Source organism: Chionomys nivalis, chromosome 4, assembly GCF_950005125.1.
Source record: "Chionomys nivalis chromosome 4, mChiNiv1.1, whole genome shotgun sequence".
NCBI classification, from domain to species: domain Eukaryota; kingdom Metazoa; phylum Chordata; class Mammalia; order Rodentia; family Cricetidae; genus Chionomys; species Chionomys nivalis.
Genome location: NC_080089.1, coordinates 57,195,344 through 57,213,243, shown reverse-complemented (window position 1 = coordinate 57,213,243; position 17,900 = coordinate 57,195,344). Strand labels below are relative to the sequence as shown.

The 17,900-nt window shown below is 50.0% G+C and overlaps 2 protein-coding genes across 3 annotated transcripts in view; one reads left to right on the top strand and one right to left on the bottom strand.

Annotated features, from left to right (window-relative positions):
* Ccdc33 (coiled-coil domain containing 33) overlaps positions 1-17,900 on the top strand; it is a 96,672-nt gene that overhangs the window by 12,658 nt on the left and 66,114 nt on the right. Inside the window, 1 exon segment of the mRNA XM_057768685.1 lies at positions 7,431-7,594. Within this exon segment, the coding sequence (XP_057624668.1) occupies positions 7,431-7,594 (164 nt within the window).
* The window catches only part of Stra6 (signaling receptor and transporter of retinol STRA6), an 89,221-nt gene that overhangs the window by 47,403 nt on the left and 23,918 nt on the right, over positions 1-17,900 (bottom strand). The window lies entirely within an intron of this gene.

Sequence of the window (17,900 nt, the reverse complement as noted above, 5' to 3'; positions counted from 1 at the left end):
TCTGGTTACTCAACACTGAGAAGAATCTTCCAATAGGGCAATCAATCAACGTGCCTGCTAAGCAGATGGAAGCCCCCAGCGTGAATACCACTCTCTTTGAGGTCAGCCCTGTATTTGCTGGAGACAAAGCCAGGGCCATGGGTGCTCTCCATCACACAAACTGGTAGACATGAGAGGGAACCCTTCTCTGGGCTGCCCTGTTCTTCCTGGCCCCCATTGTCTTGTCTAACACTCTCTGTCCCTCCGCGTGGAGTCAGCCAGCACAGCTACTTAGCTGATGAGGACACTGGGGTTGCTAAGGTCAAAGTGACTACAGAAAACCAGGGCTAAAGGTGGGCCCCACAGATTCCAAGATGTCGTGTATTTTGTGGCTAACATCTCTCCTGCTTGCTTGCTAGTGTTTGGTCTAATTGTCTTGGGGTCTAGTGGCCACTAGAACAAGGGACCACAAGACACAGTCATAGAAACTATCACAGAGATGGCCTGGACCAAGACATGAACACACCAGTTCAGCCCAGTTACCATTTACTGAGGTTTCCTTTGCATACTGAGGGACTGACGGGAGACAGGAGTAGCCTCCTTGACCCTCCACTGCTAACCGTGGCCAGCATGGTCTTGTTACGCAACCTACATCCACAGGGCTTGGCCAAAACTGGACCAGGGCCACATTAGTAGTACTGGCCACAGCTCAGATGTCCTGAGCCTCCCAGCTGGAGGCAGGGACAAGGTATCTATTAGTGTTGGGTAGCAGTGGCCACCTTCAGATGCCATGCCACTATTTAGGTGAGCCTCCAAGACATGCCAGCTTGCTCCTCTGTGGTGCCAGTAGCTGTACAGTAACTGAGCCATCTGTTTGTCCATTCAAAAGGTCAGGGGGCATTGACGGACGGTCAATAGCAGAGGGCTTGCCCACCATAACCTAGATAACAACAGTAACAACAAAAACAACCCACAGACATTCATGCCTGGTCTTAACCCTGTCCATGTTATCCTGAAAGAGAAGTAAGGAAAATGCAAACTCCTTCTCCCAAATGGAAGGGAGAGGCCGCTAGGCTTGCTGACTATGCTCACAGACTTCCCAACCAGCAGAACTGGATTCAAATTGAAGCCCGTCAGTTTCCTCAGAGCACCTACTCCTCATTTGACGAAGAGTATGACAAAGGTTGTTTCTGAGGATCATACTGTGAGGCTTAACTGAGGCAGTCACATAAAGAAGCTGGCAAGAGCCCCCACTCAGTATGTGTTCGTTAAATGCTGGGGTATACAAAGGTGCCAGGGAGAGGATGATGACAGGGTTTACAGGATGTCAGGGACGAGCACAGGCCTACAGGAATGGCTCACGTAGCAGCTGCCTCAGGTTTAAGAGGAACTAGAAGGAGGTGTCATACCAAGCAACCTCGTGACCCCAGGCTTGAAGGGCAAGAGTTAGGAACATGAACTCAGCCCAAAGGGCAGCTTCCCGGGACAGCAGCCTGGATGCCCTTGAATGTCTGGATGAAGTTCCCCAGATCCCTGCAGGCACCTTGGGGAAGCCCAGTGTGGTCACGGCCGAGGATCACCTACTGAGGCACAGAGCAGAGTGGAAAAAGAAGAAAAGATCTGGGGTGCAAATGAGAGGCACCTCAGTCTCAGGCCAGAGGTGGGTTCTTTCATTGCATCAGGGCCTCACTCACTGGCTGGGATGGCCAGCGAGTTCAGGATCTACCTACCACTGTCTCCCAGTGCTGATTCCAGATGCACACAGCCATGCCCTGATTTTCACATGGGTGCTAGTGATCTGAACCCAGGTCCTCATGCTTACAAGGCAAGCACTTTACCAACTGAGCCACTCCCCAACCCTGTGTTTATTGCCAGGCAGAAGAAAGACTCTACCCAGAGGCTAGATGGCTACCGATTCAAGAGAATTGTTTTTTATTCTCTTTATTGCTGTTTCTCTGAGAACAGTGATTGGGTCTCTAGGCTGTGAGAGGTAAAGGGACTGAGGGTCAGTAATGGGCGTCAGGAACAGGAAATCAGGAACGGGAACATCAGGTAGCTCTGAGGAAGGACAGGATGGCTTCTGACTCCACACTGCTGAAGTGCATGTGTGTGACTGATTCTGTCCTGTGATGTCACACAGTGTTGCCTAGGTGATCAGGCTGAATGGGAAACTCTGTACTTTCCCAGGACTGGGCAGATCAAGAATCACCCCACTTCACCCTCCTGAGGGTGCCAGGAATCAATTCCCTAACTTCCTGCTTAGCTGGCCATGGCCCAAATACCCCCAAGCACCTCCACCCACAAAATCTCTCACTTCTGAGAGATATCCAGATTGCATACATCCACTCATATTTCCCCTACCCAGTCCAGACCCCAAAATCAGTGTATGGCATCCATGGGACCACGCTGACCGACAGAGACTCAAGGCACCTGGGTCAGCTGCCCAGCCCTGGTGTTGATGCTAACCCCCAAGACCGTTAAGTGAGCGCTCCTGCCCCCAAGAGGATGGGACGGCAAAAGACAAAGGTGAGGCTGGGCCAATGGCTGTCACAGCTGTGTGAGCTTGTCCTTGTTCTCCCATGGTGACAAAGGTGCTCCTTCTCTGGGCTTCAGTCACTGATGTAAAGAGCTGTGGTTTAGATATCCTGTTCTCTGTGGCTCTCAGAGATGAAATGCAGTGTTCTCAAAGGTGCTTGCTATCTTGGTATGCTCTTGCCTGAGAGCCCGCTAATGTTGCCCATCGGTCACCATACAATCCTTGGTCGTATGGCTCTCTCTCTTCTCTTGCCTCATCCTTGCCTGTACCTTGAACACAGATCTGGACTTTCTGCAAAGAAGGGATGGAGGGCAGTCTGTTTTGATCACTGATGTATCCCCGGCACTCAGCGCACAGGACAGAGAAGTGCTTGATGAAGACTTGTGGAAGAAAACAAGAACCTATGGGGATGGGACCAGAGCACTGAAATGCTCCTTGTATTTTGAATCAGGGTCTCTCATTGAATCTGTAGCTCACTAATTGGCTAAACTGGCTGGCCAATGAGCTCCGGAGAACTAGGATTCCTTTCTATAGTCCCACCCCCAACCCTATCAGTGCTGGGATCACACAGTCAGGCTGCCCCTTGCCCAGCTTTTATGTGGGTGCTGGGATCTGAATTCTGCTCCTCGTGTTTGTTTTCAGGTTTTGTTGATTATTACCATATCTCTAATGCTCAGAAGAATGCCTGCCATGTAGTGGGTGCTCAATGAGGTTGTGCTAGCGAACCCTTCACCCCCGAGCCATGCCGAGCCAGCTCCCTCATTTACTTCTTTTGCCATTGCTCAGCTCATGGCTTTTTTTAAAAACTGGAGTAATATTTCTAAATTTCAGTGTTCTTTGTTTGTTAGAAATATTGTTATATTTATGCATCTTTCTCTCTATCTTTTTTTCCTTTTTTCTTTTCCTTTGCTTTCTGGTACATGGTCTCACTATGTGATCCTAGCTGGCCCGGAACTCAATATGCAGACCAGGGAAGCCTTCAGATTTGTGGTGTTCCTCCTTCCTCCGCTTCCTAAGGGACAGATAGGATCCCAGGCATGAGCCTCCAAGCCTGGTTATAATCAATACTGTAAGGCCTCTCTTCCCATGATTGAATGCAAGGGCCTCGTGCATGCCAGGCAGGCTCTCTACCTGCAAGCTCTCTTGCCAGCTTGAATTTTTAAAAACTGTAGTCAAACCCTGTCAGTTATCTTCCTTATGATTTCTGACTTTTAACTTTTTTTTTTTCTTGTGGTGCTAAGGATCCAGTCTGGGGCCTTGGACATGCTCAGTATGTGTTCTCCTACTGAGTCGCTCCGCAGCCTTAGGTCATAGTGTGAAAACTGCACCACCGCCCTGGGTCATAGTGCGAAAAAGGCACTTCTGCGTCAGACACTGCGACTTCTTCCTGTCACCAGTCAATCCTGAGGCTGCAAGCCCTAGGGGCAGACATAGTAACCCAGAAAAGAAGCCTTCATGAAGAAGCCTGAAAAGAGGGGAGAGGTCTCATATCCTGAGTCTTTTTCCTTAGTAGAAAGGGGCCTTACCAGCTATCCCAGTGCCCAGGCAAGGTCGGCCATCAAAGCTAGAAGGGTTGTGAAGTTCTGGGCTTCATGCTGCTGCTGCTCCTGCTGCTGCTGCTGCTGTTGGTGGTGGTGATGGTGGCTGTGGTAGTGAGTGGGTGGAGTGTGTGTGTGTGTGTGTGTGTGTATGTATGTGTTTGTGTGTGTATGTGTGTGTGTGTGTGTGTATAAAGAGTTCAGAGGATAACTTTTAGAAACTGGTGTTCTCCTACCATGTTCTAAAGCAAGAGCTCTCCTGTCGTTTCTGCCCATCAAATATGGCAGGGTAGTGACCTGTGAGTTTCTGGGCAGTTTTCTTGTCTCCATCTTGTCTCAGCAGTGCCAAGATTACAGATGCATGACACCTCACCTGAATTTGTATATGGGTCACGGGGATCTGACTCACGTCGTCAGGAGTTTCTGCCCACTGAACCATCTCACTGGCCTGAGAGACCATTGTTTTAAGCCCAACATCCACCAGAGCCTAATAATTTGCCCAAATGGCATATCAGAGTCCCAAGACCCTCTCAGTTCAGCGTCGCTCTTGAGGGACAGCCTCTTCAGCTGGGGTGCTTTCAGATATGGACCCTTCTGGGAGAGAGATATGGGCTTCTTAGCGTTCCATGTCTCCCCAGGTTGCTGGAAGAGCAGACAGGCTGAAGCGAGTCTTGTCTCTTCCCTCTTCCTGTCAGGGCTGCCTGAAACATGACTTGTCAGCTGCTGGGTCCATCGCCCCCTCACACCCCACTCCTTCCTCAGACCTCCAATAGTGTCCCGAGCAATGAGCCTTCCGGGATTCTCAAGGACATCTGCTGGCTATTGTTGGTTTGTGGAGGACAAGTTTGTTTGGGGTTAGCATCTTGCAAGCCTGCCCAGGGCCCGAGCCCTAAGGGGTGGCCGAGGGAACTCTGCTTGGAAACTGGCAGACTTTGTACTTTCCACCATGGAGTTCTGCTCACATGGAGAAAGATTCTCTGCCCAGGGTCAGCATCTTAACCCACAATTCCTCCTCACCATATAACTATATATATGACCTATATTAGGTTATAATATATATATATATGGTTATATTAGGTAATAATATATATATAGTTATATATATTATACATATAGTTATATTCCTCCACAAATTCTTCAGTGTAACCAGGGCAGAGACAGGCAGATCACATTGGTCCTGATGCAAGGTCAGGACATCATAAGGTAGGAAAGAGGCAAAGGGAAGGGGCAGTCCAGGCTCATCACGCGTCTGCCCCCTACAGGCCATACCTTGGGCCCAGGCTCCCAGGCCCTAGGCCCAGCATGCATGGGCTGCATGCCTTCAGGCCTCATCAGGAGGTGCCTGCCTAGCAGCTGGCCTCAAGCACACACGTGAAGCACAAGCAGTGTTTCTGTGACCACTGTTTCCAGGAAGGCTGTCCTGAGAGGGCCCCATGGAGGAGACGGGGAAAGAAGATACTCAAATCCCTGGAGCTGGCAGAGGCCTCCTGCTGGCCTCCAGGGCTGCCAAGGATTCATGGAAACCCATAGATAACTGTCATGTGGAGGGGCCTTCACTTCTGTGGCCCCAGGGTGCCCATGGCAGGCTTGTGTCCTCATAGCAGCAAGGATGTTCATCTGGCAGTGCCAAGGACATCGCTCAGCTCTCCTAGCCTAACTTCACGGAACTCAGACACACCAAGCCCTAGAAAAGTCAAATTACAAATCATTCTGGACATTCCCACTGGTGTGCAGGGAAACTGGCTCTGAGAGGGAGCATCTCAGAAGGGACAGAGGTGCTATGACCCAGGTCTCTTGGCTTTCCAGCCGCTGTCACTCCTCCATCAGAACACAGGAAAGCAAATGGGCTGGGTGACCTCACTGTGGCAGGGCACACAGTGAGAACAGTGTGCTAGAAGGAAGTCCTCTGACTTAGGGGAGGCCCTGGTCTGTGAATGAATGCTCCAACTAGCAGGGCTCCCCTCCCTTACACCTACCCTTACCGTGCAGGGGGCGGGTACCTCCCTTCCACCCTCCCTTACTATGCAGAGGGATGGGCAACTCTCATCAACACCTCTGCAGATGGTGACAGGCCCTGCTGGGTCCTGTTGGGGGAGGGAGGGAGTTCAGTCCTCAGTCATAGGCAGAAGGAGGAGTCTGCAGAACTGGCGTGTCTAAGGCTGGGAAGCCCTGTTCTCACCTCCTAATGAGACAACTTGTTAGATAGGGACTGCAGCCTGCAGCAAGAGAGGGACGTGGCAGGGGATGTGGGCTTGGAGTCTTCTGGAAAGAGCCGCCCAGGCAAAGGGAATACCAGGACAAAGGCTGGGGTGTGAGGGCCAACTAGGGATGAATAACGGAGTTGTGACTCCTGTTGGGGTCACCCATGCAGTGCCATGGCCCTGAGAATCAAGTTAAGCAGCCTTCACAAATGTTCCCAGAGCTAAGCCATGCTGTTTCCTTTTCCCGTGCTAGGAGGCAAGAGGTTTCTGTCTGGTCCCAGCCCTCATTGTCCCATAGAATGTACATGAGACGCTAGGACCTGAGGAGCAGGTGGCATTGAGGAGTTACAGACAGAGGTACCCGCAGAAGCTTAAAGGAGGCTGTGCCTGCAACAGGGGCATACCAAAGGCTAGGGAAGAAGCAAGAGAGACCCCAAAGGATAGACAGTGTATGAGGCAAAGGTAGGGAGAAAAATGGCTTCATGGGCACTGTTCTGTGGTTCAGGAAGCAGGATAATGCTACAGAGGGGAGAAGGTACTGGAAGGAATAGACAGTCATACCTATCCAGCCTCCAGACTACAACCTATATCCAGCCTCTTGCAGCCAGGAGTCTTGGTGAACACAGCTCAACACAAAATCATAGCATAGACTTACTTAAAACCTAAAACTTGTATTTTTCAATTTTATTATTTTTATTTTATCGTGTGAGTGTGTGTGTATGTGTGTGTATGTGTGTGTGACAGCAGGTGCATGTGGAGATCAGAAGGAAACCATTGTCGAGTCAGTTTTCTCTTCCCCAGGGGTTTCTGAACTCCGCCGTGGGTCATCGGGCTGACACAGCAAAGGGTGAACCAACTGATGCACTTGTTCTTTGGCAACAAGGTCTCATGTAACCCAGGCTAGCCTCAAACTAGAGTAGCTAAAGATGCTCCTGAACTTCTGATCCTTTTGGTCCTCCTGCCTCTGCCTCTTGAGGACTGGGATTATACGTGTGTACCACCATCGGCAGGGTTTATAAAATTTCTTCCTAATGTTTTGTTTGTTTTGTAATTAAATGCATGGTTCCTTAGCCAAAATTATAATGTCAAAAGCTTCCAAATGCTTGGTAGAGGTTATGGGTGATGGTAGGGAGTTTTCCGTCAGATGCGTGTGCTTAGCCCTGGCTCTCCCTACAGATTCCTGGAGAACCAGTGGAGCCCCTGGATACCTCCCCGGACCTAGACCCTGACACCAGCTACCTGGCTCCCTGTAATAAGGAGACTGTTGTGGTCACTCTGCACGGAGCTACTGACCTTCCTGCCAGCAAGGATGGCTCTGACCCAAGGCCCTATGTGATGGTGTAAGTGGCTGGGGAAGCAGGGTTAGAGGTAGGGTTGGGTCTGGAAACAGAAACCAGCTGATGAATGTCTGGAAGCTGAACTCCTGAAGGGACTGTGGTACCCAGAGGTATCATACTAAGGCTGTACAAATGAGAAGCCTGTCCTGTTCCCTGCTGTGTGGTAATTGCTGCCAGGAATGAGCAGGGCCTGACCTCCCCAGGACAAGGTCCTTGTCTGTGGTGCCTATGCTGGGCTCAGTGTTGGACGTGGATGGTCAGGGGAACCGCTATAATCACAGATCTGAGTTCCAGGACATCTGAAATTTGTCTTAAGGAAAAAGAAAAAAACAAACAAAAAAAAAAAACCAAAGGGTACATACAATAGAAACAGCACTCCTAAGAATGGGAATGTGTTCGAGAGCTGGAAAGGCAATCACAGAAAAACTCAGCATGGACTCGTTACCTTCCACTGGTCATTTACATCCCATCATGTATGGAACAGGCTTTTTCCTGGAGTCCTGTTTGTTACATGAAGCCTGGGTAGGGAATGGCTTCCAGTGTTTCTTTACTAAAGGGCTCTTTGGCGGCTTCAATCTTTATGCAGCTTTCTGAGGTCCTTCCTTATTCTCCTACCACAGAAAGACTTGGGGTCTGCCTCTCCTGGCTTTTAGGGGTCCCATGAGGTTATGCTGCTTGCAGGCACCTCTGTGGGCCCTTGCTTCTCATTTCTGCCATGGGACTTCTCATCCTTTAAAGCATTTCTCTCTCTCTCTCTCTCTCTCTCTCAGTGCATCCTTGTTTAGCCTGCCATGCCATGTCTGCTGCCCACCTCAGAAGCCTCATTTCTCCTCAAAGAGCACATAAGGCAACACCATAGCCAGCCAGCTTTCCCTCTGGAGGGACATGAGTACTGTGCTAGATTGGGGGCTTTCTGGCTTCTGCAATCTCCCACAGTTCTACCTGACACCTCCCTGCCTGCACCCCTGCCTGCACTCCTGCCTGCACCAGGCACTTCCCACCCACTGCTCAGTCCCTTTGGAGAATGCCTGCCCCAGCCCTCCTGCACACAACACTGAATCTTCACCTTCAAAGCATTCTTCCCGCCTCCTCCTCCAGGCAGTCAGATCTACCAGGGTAGATCCCCTAGCAACGGCAACACACGTGTGTCTCTAGTCTGTCCCCAGAACGGAGGCTTCTTGCAGATCTCAGGTCTTATTCTCCATTTCTCCAGCCGTGCACCCAAAATGATCACAGACTAATGGACCTAGGATGCAAAACTTGGCTAAGATGACAAGTAGCCCTTCTCCCACACCCTCTCCCACGAGGTACAGAGGCTGTGCTGAAGAACAACAGGTGAAGAAGCTCTTGCCTGGTTGGGCCAGAAAAACCCCACTAGCCCCAGCCCAGCTTCTTGCCCTCCCCTCCCCCATTTCTTAACCGGGGAAGGGACAGGTGGTGGAAAGCTGCTTGGCGGAGGTTGGTTTCTATTGGGAAATGTCCCTCAGCTTCTCAGCTATTTCCATAAACCAATTATCACTGATCATCTCAGGAGATTGAGGCCCTGCTTGTCACCAATCCAGCCTGGGCTGTGGAGGGGAGGGTAGCTGGATGGCTGTGTTGCTCCAAGACCCCTGCCCCATCACCCTGTTGCCATAGGAACATGCAAGGGAGGGAAGTCTAGGGGACATGAGCCTTGATAGGAGTGTGAAGAGCTGAGAACATCCTGGTTCCTCTGACCCACCAGCACAGCATGCAGTGTAAAAAGTGGGAGGCATGCATCCCTGCTTCCTTTTTCATGACGGGAGCAGGGCCTGTGCCAGGCTCCAGCCTGGTCCCAGAGCTCCAGGCTGAGCTGCCAGCAGCTCCGAGTGGTGCTAATGAGATGCAAATGAAAAGAAGAAGGGAGGGCTTCTGGGAATGAAGGCCCAGCTGCCAGGACCTAGAGCTGGCTTTCAGTGCTAACCCCCAGCCCCAGGTAGGACTCTCAGAGGGAGGAACAAGAACTCCCAAGGCTCTAGAGTTGGGCCCTAAACCCCAGGAAGAGTTTGATGTCTTCCCAGAAATGATTACAATATAGAACAACAAAGTATGCAATAAGAAAGTCCACTAAAGTCTTTTCTCATATGGATATTTCAATGTGTGTGTTTTTTTAATTATAAACATTTGAATGTAAAATCTGAAACTGTTAACATTTAGAAGTAAACAGTTTCCCCTAGGATCCTTACATTGGTCTTGGCAATGATTTTTTTTTTTTAATTTGACATCAAAAGTATAAGCAATGAAAGCAAAATAAACAAGTGGGTGACAAGAAGCTGAAAAGCTCCGTGCAGCAAAGGAAAACCTCCACTGACTTGAAGAAGCAGAATGGGCTAAAACACGTGCACACCACACATCTAATGAGGAGCCGACGCCCAGAGCGTATGGAGAGCTACACCCTCCAGTACCAGAAAACCAACTGGATTTTGAAAAAGGGCCCTGCTAAGGCAGCACACACTTTTGATCCCAGATACAAAGAGGCAGAGGCCAGTAGATCTCAGGGAGTTTAGGACAGTCTGGTCTATAAAGTGAGCTCCAGAACAGCCAGGGACACAAAGTGAGGCCCCATCTCAAAACAACAACAACAAAAACCAAAGCAATAACAGGCAGAGGAGCCTAGAAGTATAGCTCCAAGGTAGAGTGTTTGCCTAACATATGCCACACCCTGGGTTTGATCCCCAGCCAAACTTAGCTTGTCAGCACTTGGCCACTGGGGAAGATCAGAAGTTCAAGGCCATCATCCTTGGCTATGCAGTGAACTCAAAACTAGCCCATGCTGCACGAGACTCTCTTAAATAAGTGCAGATAACTGGGTGACAGGCGACAGGAAAAGGTGCTCAGCACTGCTTATCACCTCAGATGTCCAAGTCGGGACCTGAAGGCCATCCCATACATACCCGTTAAGTGGGTTGTTATCAGAAAGACGTAGCCACCAGAATTGGGGCACTTGGGATGACTCAGAAGGTAAAAGTGTTTGTCACCAAGTGTGACAATTGGAGTTCAACCCTGGAACCCACATATAAGAGAGAACCGATTCCCACAAGTGATTCTCTGACCACACAGACACCATGGCCCATGTGCCACTCCACCCCATGAACACTCAGATAAACAAAATTAATTGGTTAATTAATTAAATGCAATAAAATTGCAAATATTGGTGAGAATGTGGAAGGGAGGAAATTGCTCTACACTATGGCTAGAAATGCAGATTCATACAGTGGAAAACACCATGGATGCTCCTCAGACATTAAAAATAGGAATAGTATAGATCAATCCCACCTCTGTATACATATCCAAAGGAAATGAAGTCAGTATCGTGAAGCAATGTCTGCATTCCTGTATTAAAGCTTCATCACACGAAGAGATGGAATAAACTTAAACATCTCTCCATCAATGATTGGGGAAATAGCACACACACACACATATGCATATACATACACGTGTCATGTGTAACTTCCTCTAACACGGAAGACATAACGTTAAGTTAAAGAAGCCAGACATATAAAGACAAATACCACATTATTTCTTTTAATGTGGAATCTTGTTGAATTCACAAAACAAAGAGTAGAAGGGATGGTGCCAGGATCTAGGGATGGAGAAAACAGGGAGATGTCAACGAGTCCGAACATCTACCTACAAGGTGAATACATTTGGGAATCTACTCTACAGTACGGCAACTGCAGTTAATATTGTGTTGTAGACTTTTAATGTGGTGAGTGTTTGGCTCTCCCACCACATACACACAAAAGGATAACTGTGAAGGGGTGGGTGTGTTAGCTTGATTACATGGTATCATTCATAATAGGTAAGTATGTCAAATCCTACTATACTTTTCTAATACACATTATTTTTACTTTCCAATTATACTCCAATTAGGTCAGTGAATATATGTATTCTTACTCCATATATAACTTCCACTCCGAGCATTTTTACCCTGCTTTCTGATGTCTTGTGTCTAGTCATCCAGCTTGGCTTACTGAGTTCTGCCTATCCATGTTGGCCCACCTCAGGTAAGGGTGGGGACTCTGGGTCCTTATCTGAGACTTCTGTCTTCTTTGGCTTTATTGCTCTTCCAGTAGGCAGATTTATAGTTGAGGTACTGGGTGGAACACGGAGCCCCAAACTACTTACTCATCTGCTTCAGTAGTGGGAGCTGCCAAGGGTTCAGGCCACTTCACCCCTCTGTAGACATTAGTCACAGCCAGTCCAGTTACCACAGCTATCTAACCAACCAGGTTCAGTGGCTTAGTCTTTGGTTCTGCAAGTTTCTATTCAAGTCACCCTCCAATCCTACCCCATGGCAACAATTTTATCTTTAGTTCCTTGCGGGCACATTACCTCAACTACATCCAAGGGACATCTCATCTGTGTGGTCGTCCAGTAGTACTAGGGTTGCATGATTAATATTGGGGTTCAACCTGAATATCTGAAAAACAAAGCAGCCACTGACTCTTACCTTGACTTCAGTCAGAAATAGAGATCCTGCCTCCAGGAATCTCAGAATGAGACTGTCTGAGAGCTATCTCCTCCCATTTTATAATCATCTCTAGTTCTGGGATTAAAGGTGTGTACCCCTGGGACTAAAGGGATGTACTGCCTGGTTTCTATGGAAACTAGTATGGCTACTGGGATTAAAGGTGTGTGTTACCACTGCCTGGTCTGCAAGGCTGACCAGTGAGGCTGTTTTACTCTCTGATCTTCAGACAAACTTTATTAAAATACAAATGAAATGACAAATGAAATGCCACTACACACTAGTCCCTGGTGACCACTCACTGTCCTTCGAGCCCTTTCTTCTCTTGGCTTCCAAGATACCCTACTCACACTTCCTCTGTGGCCTTGCTCCACCTGCCTCCTACATAGCATTAAGTGTTGGCCCACCTTGTTTCCTCCAAGGCTGCACATTTCTGATATTCTCCATGCTATCTCGTGCTCGTGGGCATCAGGAATCCCATCTTGGCCCATCCAATCTATCTATGTCTTAGAGCACCAAAGCCCCTCCCCTTATCTCTTGAATTTGGTCATGTCTCTCCACCACCCAACAGGCCACTATGTTTTCTCACCTGTTCTAGGTACATCTAATCTTGCTCATTTGCCAAGTTCCTTCTAAGGGAGGTTTTCCTTTGCTGCTGTGGCATCAGAGTACCAAAGTGACCCCATGGCTCCTTACTGTTCCCAGGATGAAGAGAACTCCAGGCCCAGTATGGCTGAATCTTCACTAGTTGGCTCTTTCAGGTTCCCAGCAGCAGGACTCCCCCTTTCTATCATTGCCCCAGCCATAATAAGCATTCTCCAGTCCTTACCCTGTTCCCTTACACCCCAAGCCTTTGTATTTCTCTTCTAACCTCACCTCCAAAAAGAGACCCCTGATCTCCCAGGCCAGCTTTCCCCCATTGCCTACCTCCACAGTACTATAGACTTCCACGGTGATACAGCTCTGCCTTTGTATGATTAGTTACTTTCTGTTTATCAGGTTTTACTGATTCTAAGAGCAACCACCAGGTCTCTTTTGCTTACTGTTCTTTCCCCATTACAAAACCCATGTGATGTAGGGTGCTGGAAGCTAGTAATTGCTGTTTGTGTATATGTATGTATGTGTCTGTATGTGACACTGTTCTCACTTGCTGTGTGACTTTGGGAAAGTTACTTCACCTCTTCATGCCCGAATGCCTCATGTGGGAGTGTTTGAAGAGCCCTGAGGATGGTAGAACCAGGCAATGGGTGATGCTGGCAGGTCCAGCGCAAAACACAGGGTAAGGACTCCTCAGTCAGCACTCAGGCTGGGCACATGAAACCCGCCATACAAAAGGTGCAGGGTAGTAGAAAGAAGTCAAACTGGTGTCAGGAAGACCCAGAGTCTGGCCCACTGCCCCTGCTTTTTAGTCCCTGGTCTTCAAAGTCTCAACCTTTCCATGGACCAGGATATGAATGCTGGCCTCCATGTTGGTACAGGCCTGGTAGGCTGGCTTTCTCTCTTGCCTGGGAAACTGTCTGTTCTTTAGAGCCCTCGCTGTATTGCACAAGGCAGACTCCACACCCAGGTCTGCTGGACCTGTGCCAGGCTCCAGGTCTCTCCTAACTTGTCCAGTGTCCAGGACCTATCTCCCAGCCTGGCACAGAGAGACCTGTCAGTCACAGTCCAGCATGGACTGGGAAGGCAATGTCAGGACAGGTGGGGGTACCCCAGTGGGCCGGATGGGGGAGCACCAGGAGATGGCCTGTGAATTCTGACTCCTGGCCAAGGGCTGGGGAAGGACTGCCAGTGCTGGCAGCTGCTGCCTTGGCTGCCTGCTGCCCTGAGCTAATGAGTGGGGCAAAGCCAGCCTGGGAGGTCCAGGCCTGGCTTCGCTGAGTTGAGCTGAGGGTGAGAAACCAGTCGGGGCTAGTCAGCCATAGCCAGGCGTGAGCCTTGACCTGGTCCACACTGAGCCTGATCTTGGTCACAGATGGTCCCAACCCTTGTGACTACTTGGAAAGGACATTGGAAGAAGACAGTAGAGGTCCCAGCAAGCGGAGAATTAAGAACTGCATGTTTAAGGTGAATGCGCCCAGAGAGTGTGTAGGCTTCAGGCCTCATCTTACAGCTCAAGGTGTTTCTAGGACCCTTGTGGTCTCACAGTGGATGGGTCCCCAAGCGAAGACGCAGGATTCTAAAATCCAAAGTCCTTTCTACCTCCTGGCTGAACTGATCTTTTATGGAGTAGTTTCCTCTCCTGAAAGAGGAATGTTTGCATTAAGGCCCCAACAGTCTTCCAAAGAGATGCAGAGACCAGCCTGGAGACCCAGCCTGTGCTCTGAACCTACCTGCCCTGCATTGGCCAATGGGTCACAGAGGGCAAGAATCTGAGCAGAGAAGTTAGAAGTCCAGGATGACTCATAGGTGACCTCTGCCTCGGCTACTCTAGAGTTGAACTTAGCAAAACTAACACTAATACTGACCATATTTGAGGGACAGTCCCAGGAAGAAAGCAGACCTCATGAGTAACTTTGTCCTGTTTTAAGCACACCAACAATCCAGTTCCCTATACATTCCTAACCACGGGGCCCTGGGAGGGAAGTGACATTGTCCCCTCAAAGTAGCCAAGAAGGCTGAAGCCCTGAACAGTGAGGGACTGGGCTGAGGAGACAGTCAGGCCGTAGAGTGAAGCAGACAAAGGTACCAATTCCCATCTGACCTCTGACTCTAGAAGAGATCAAGGCTCCTTGTCTCCCAGAAGGAGGCCCCTGGGGAGAGAGACAAGGCTAGGGAGTAGATCCTGGGTGGGCCCTGGGACTCCATCATCCTGTAAGGCCCCAGCCCTCTAGCCTAATTTCCTGTCCACACCTGCTCTCCATATGGTTTCACTTCCGAGGCTCACAGCCTCCAAATTTTTGTTCTGTAAGAACCTCCCTATGTCCCAGGACTGTAAACACAGCTGGTGGCTGTGGATAAAGTAGGGCTGGCCTGGGACACCCCACCCCAGCCAGACTGTAGTTAGGAGCATTCTTTCCAGATGTTCCCCCACCAGCCCAGCACAAGGCCCCTGAGGTCTCCTGAATTGAACATTCATTCAGCCCCTGACGGTAGGACTCTCTCCAGGACACCAGACTCCTGAGAATCAGCCTGGAGGGCAATGCTGCCCAACAGAAGCAAGCGTGCTTGGGGAGAGGGCAAGGAGCAGGGCAGAGAGAGCTCTTTCTGGAGTCCATGGGGCACGGATGCCTAGGCTCCACAGCTTCTTACTGAGCATGTGCAGAATGCCTACTGGGCTACTCCCTCCCCAGACACCATGGGCAGCTGGGAGCTTGGGCTTCCTTCTTAACTTTGTTAAGAGCTCCACCTGTCCTTGCCTCTTCCCTGTGTGTGACACTCTCCACCCAGTCACACAGCTTCCCTCAGAAGGGGCTTCACTAACAATTCCAAAGTCTGCCCCTTCAGGGCCAGACCTGTGACATAATCCTGAGGTCATTGGTGTGTGATGTCATAGGGTGTAGCAGAGCCTGGCAAAGCCAAGGGCCCTGGCTCCCTCAGAGCACCCCCCCACACCCGAACAACTGCTGGGTTGTTCTGATTTGGAGATTTCTGATTTGGAGAAACTGGGGTTTGTCTACACTGTGTTGAAATCTAGATTTCTGTATGAAACCCAGAGTTTGCAATGCAGGCCAAACTTGGTCAGCTAGAATCTACAGCGGTCCCTTTAGATCCCCGCCCCCCCACGCACTCATCTCAGACTTAATGCCACATCCAGCTTTGTGGGCTGGTGGTCTCCCAGGAGGGTGACTTCCCCTGGCACTGTCCCTTGTGTGAGCGGGCATTGTCTCTTCTTGAGGCCTCCCTTTTTCCCATTTCCAGGATGGCCAGTTTCCCTTCCCCGCCTCCAGCTATTGCTAGTCCCCACACCTGCAAATACTGCTTCAGGCTCCACTGTGGCCTGTTCTATACACCCCTTCTCTCCTCAGAGCCTCTTCCGACCCAGGCACCCTCACACTGCACTGTGAAAGCCCCAGAAGCCCTGGATCCAGCCCTCTCCTCAGCCCTTTGAATGGACAGAGCCACCTCACCCCATCTGGTGCCGTTAACTACAGGGCATGGCTAGTGGAGGAAGTGTTTAAGGAACAAGTCTGGATCTACAGCAGTGGAACCAGGACCAGGACTCAGATGTAGAGCTCTGCACCGGAACCCCAGTCCACCTCCCTGGCCTTCAGTGGCACCAGCGGCATCCTCAGAAAGCTGTGGGGTTTATCTCTGGAGAGGATAAAGGGTAGAATTCCTCTCCTGTTCCCACAGGAAGGGGGCTAAGAGGGCGAGGGACAGGCGGATGTGACCCAGTCTCCCCAGGCATCTTGAGACCCCGAGGACAGCCCTCTGGGTGCTGTGAAGGTATTGGAGGAATTTGATCCAAAAACTAGCTCAGAACTGTGGCTGGGAACCCGGAGGTGCCCAGCAAAAATAGAGCCAAGACCCAGCTATGAGGCCCTGTGGTAACAGAGAGGCTAGGATCTGGGCTGGACCCCTAAAGAGATCCTATAGCCAGGCTTTACTTCCGCCATCTTTAAGGCTAGTCCACTGGGACAGCCCTTGGAATCTGAGCTTGCCTTCTGCTTCCAGGGCAGAGCTAGGAGTTGATGCAGTACAGGCAGGGTTCCAGCCTCTGAGCCAAGGGTGCCCAGCACAGCTTCAGGAAAGGAGCTACCCCCATGGGCCTTTCCACCACCATCCCTTGTCCTCATTCACACTAAGTTGGGACCCACTGGCCAAGACTGGGACATTAGATATGAGCACCTGACATAGCCAGTCAGGTCCCTACTCTTGAAGTCAGTAATGTACATGGGAGGAAGGAGTTGGTAAGGTAACACCAGCCCCACTCCTTTGTCCTCTGTCCACAGTCTTCCAGTCCCCAAACGATGCCCCAGACTTCAGTACCCAGCATTCAGGCAAGGAGATAGCCCAGACCTCAGTCCCCAGCATTCAAGCAAGGCGATACCCCAGACCTCAGAACTAGGAAAATAAATCTGAACGTTCAGGAAGAACTCTGAGGCTGGGAAGTTCACCCCAGTGTCTGGCCTGGGTCCCCTGCTTACAGAGGCAAGGGGATGCTAGAAGAGAGGATTGTCAATGACTGATGTGTTGAGAATCTCTCAAGACATGAGACCTTCTAAAGTTGTCTCACTCAGACCCGCAGCTTGTCACAGGAACTGTCATTTGCCCCCACAGGATTTTGGTGACTTCCTAGCTTAAGAAGGTGGCTTCTGAAAGCCTCACCAATAAAGACCCAGGATAGATGCCCCTGAGACTTGCAGGTGAGGCAAGAAGCATGTTGTCTTTGGCCCAGTGCTGTCCCCAGCCTCGGAGACCATCTTTGGGAAACAGGGAAATCCCCTTTCCAGGAGAAGGTCTGACAATACCTAGTATACAAGGTTGACTTTAAGTTTACACCAGCCATTGTGTTCCGAGGATCACAGTTCCCTCTTGAACCATATTGGAAGATCCACCCAGCTGACTGAGTTCAGAGAAGGGATGGCATCCCCACCGCCATGAACGATTCCTCTGAGAACAGCTGAAGTGGACAGGGATGAGGAGGAGAGTCAAAGTCTCATTCTGGGTTTTTTTTTTTTTTTGGCTTTTTAAAATGATGGTCTTACTATAGAACCCTGAGTGGCCTAGAACTTGCTATGTAGACCAGGCTGGCCTCAAACTTATGGTAATCTCTCCTCCCAAGTGAGGAACCACAGGGATGCACCACCACACCCAGCCTAAACTTTAAAGAATTTTGGCTTAACCAGATTTTCTTTCTGTTTCCAAAGCTAAGGC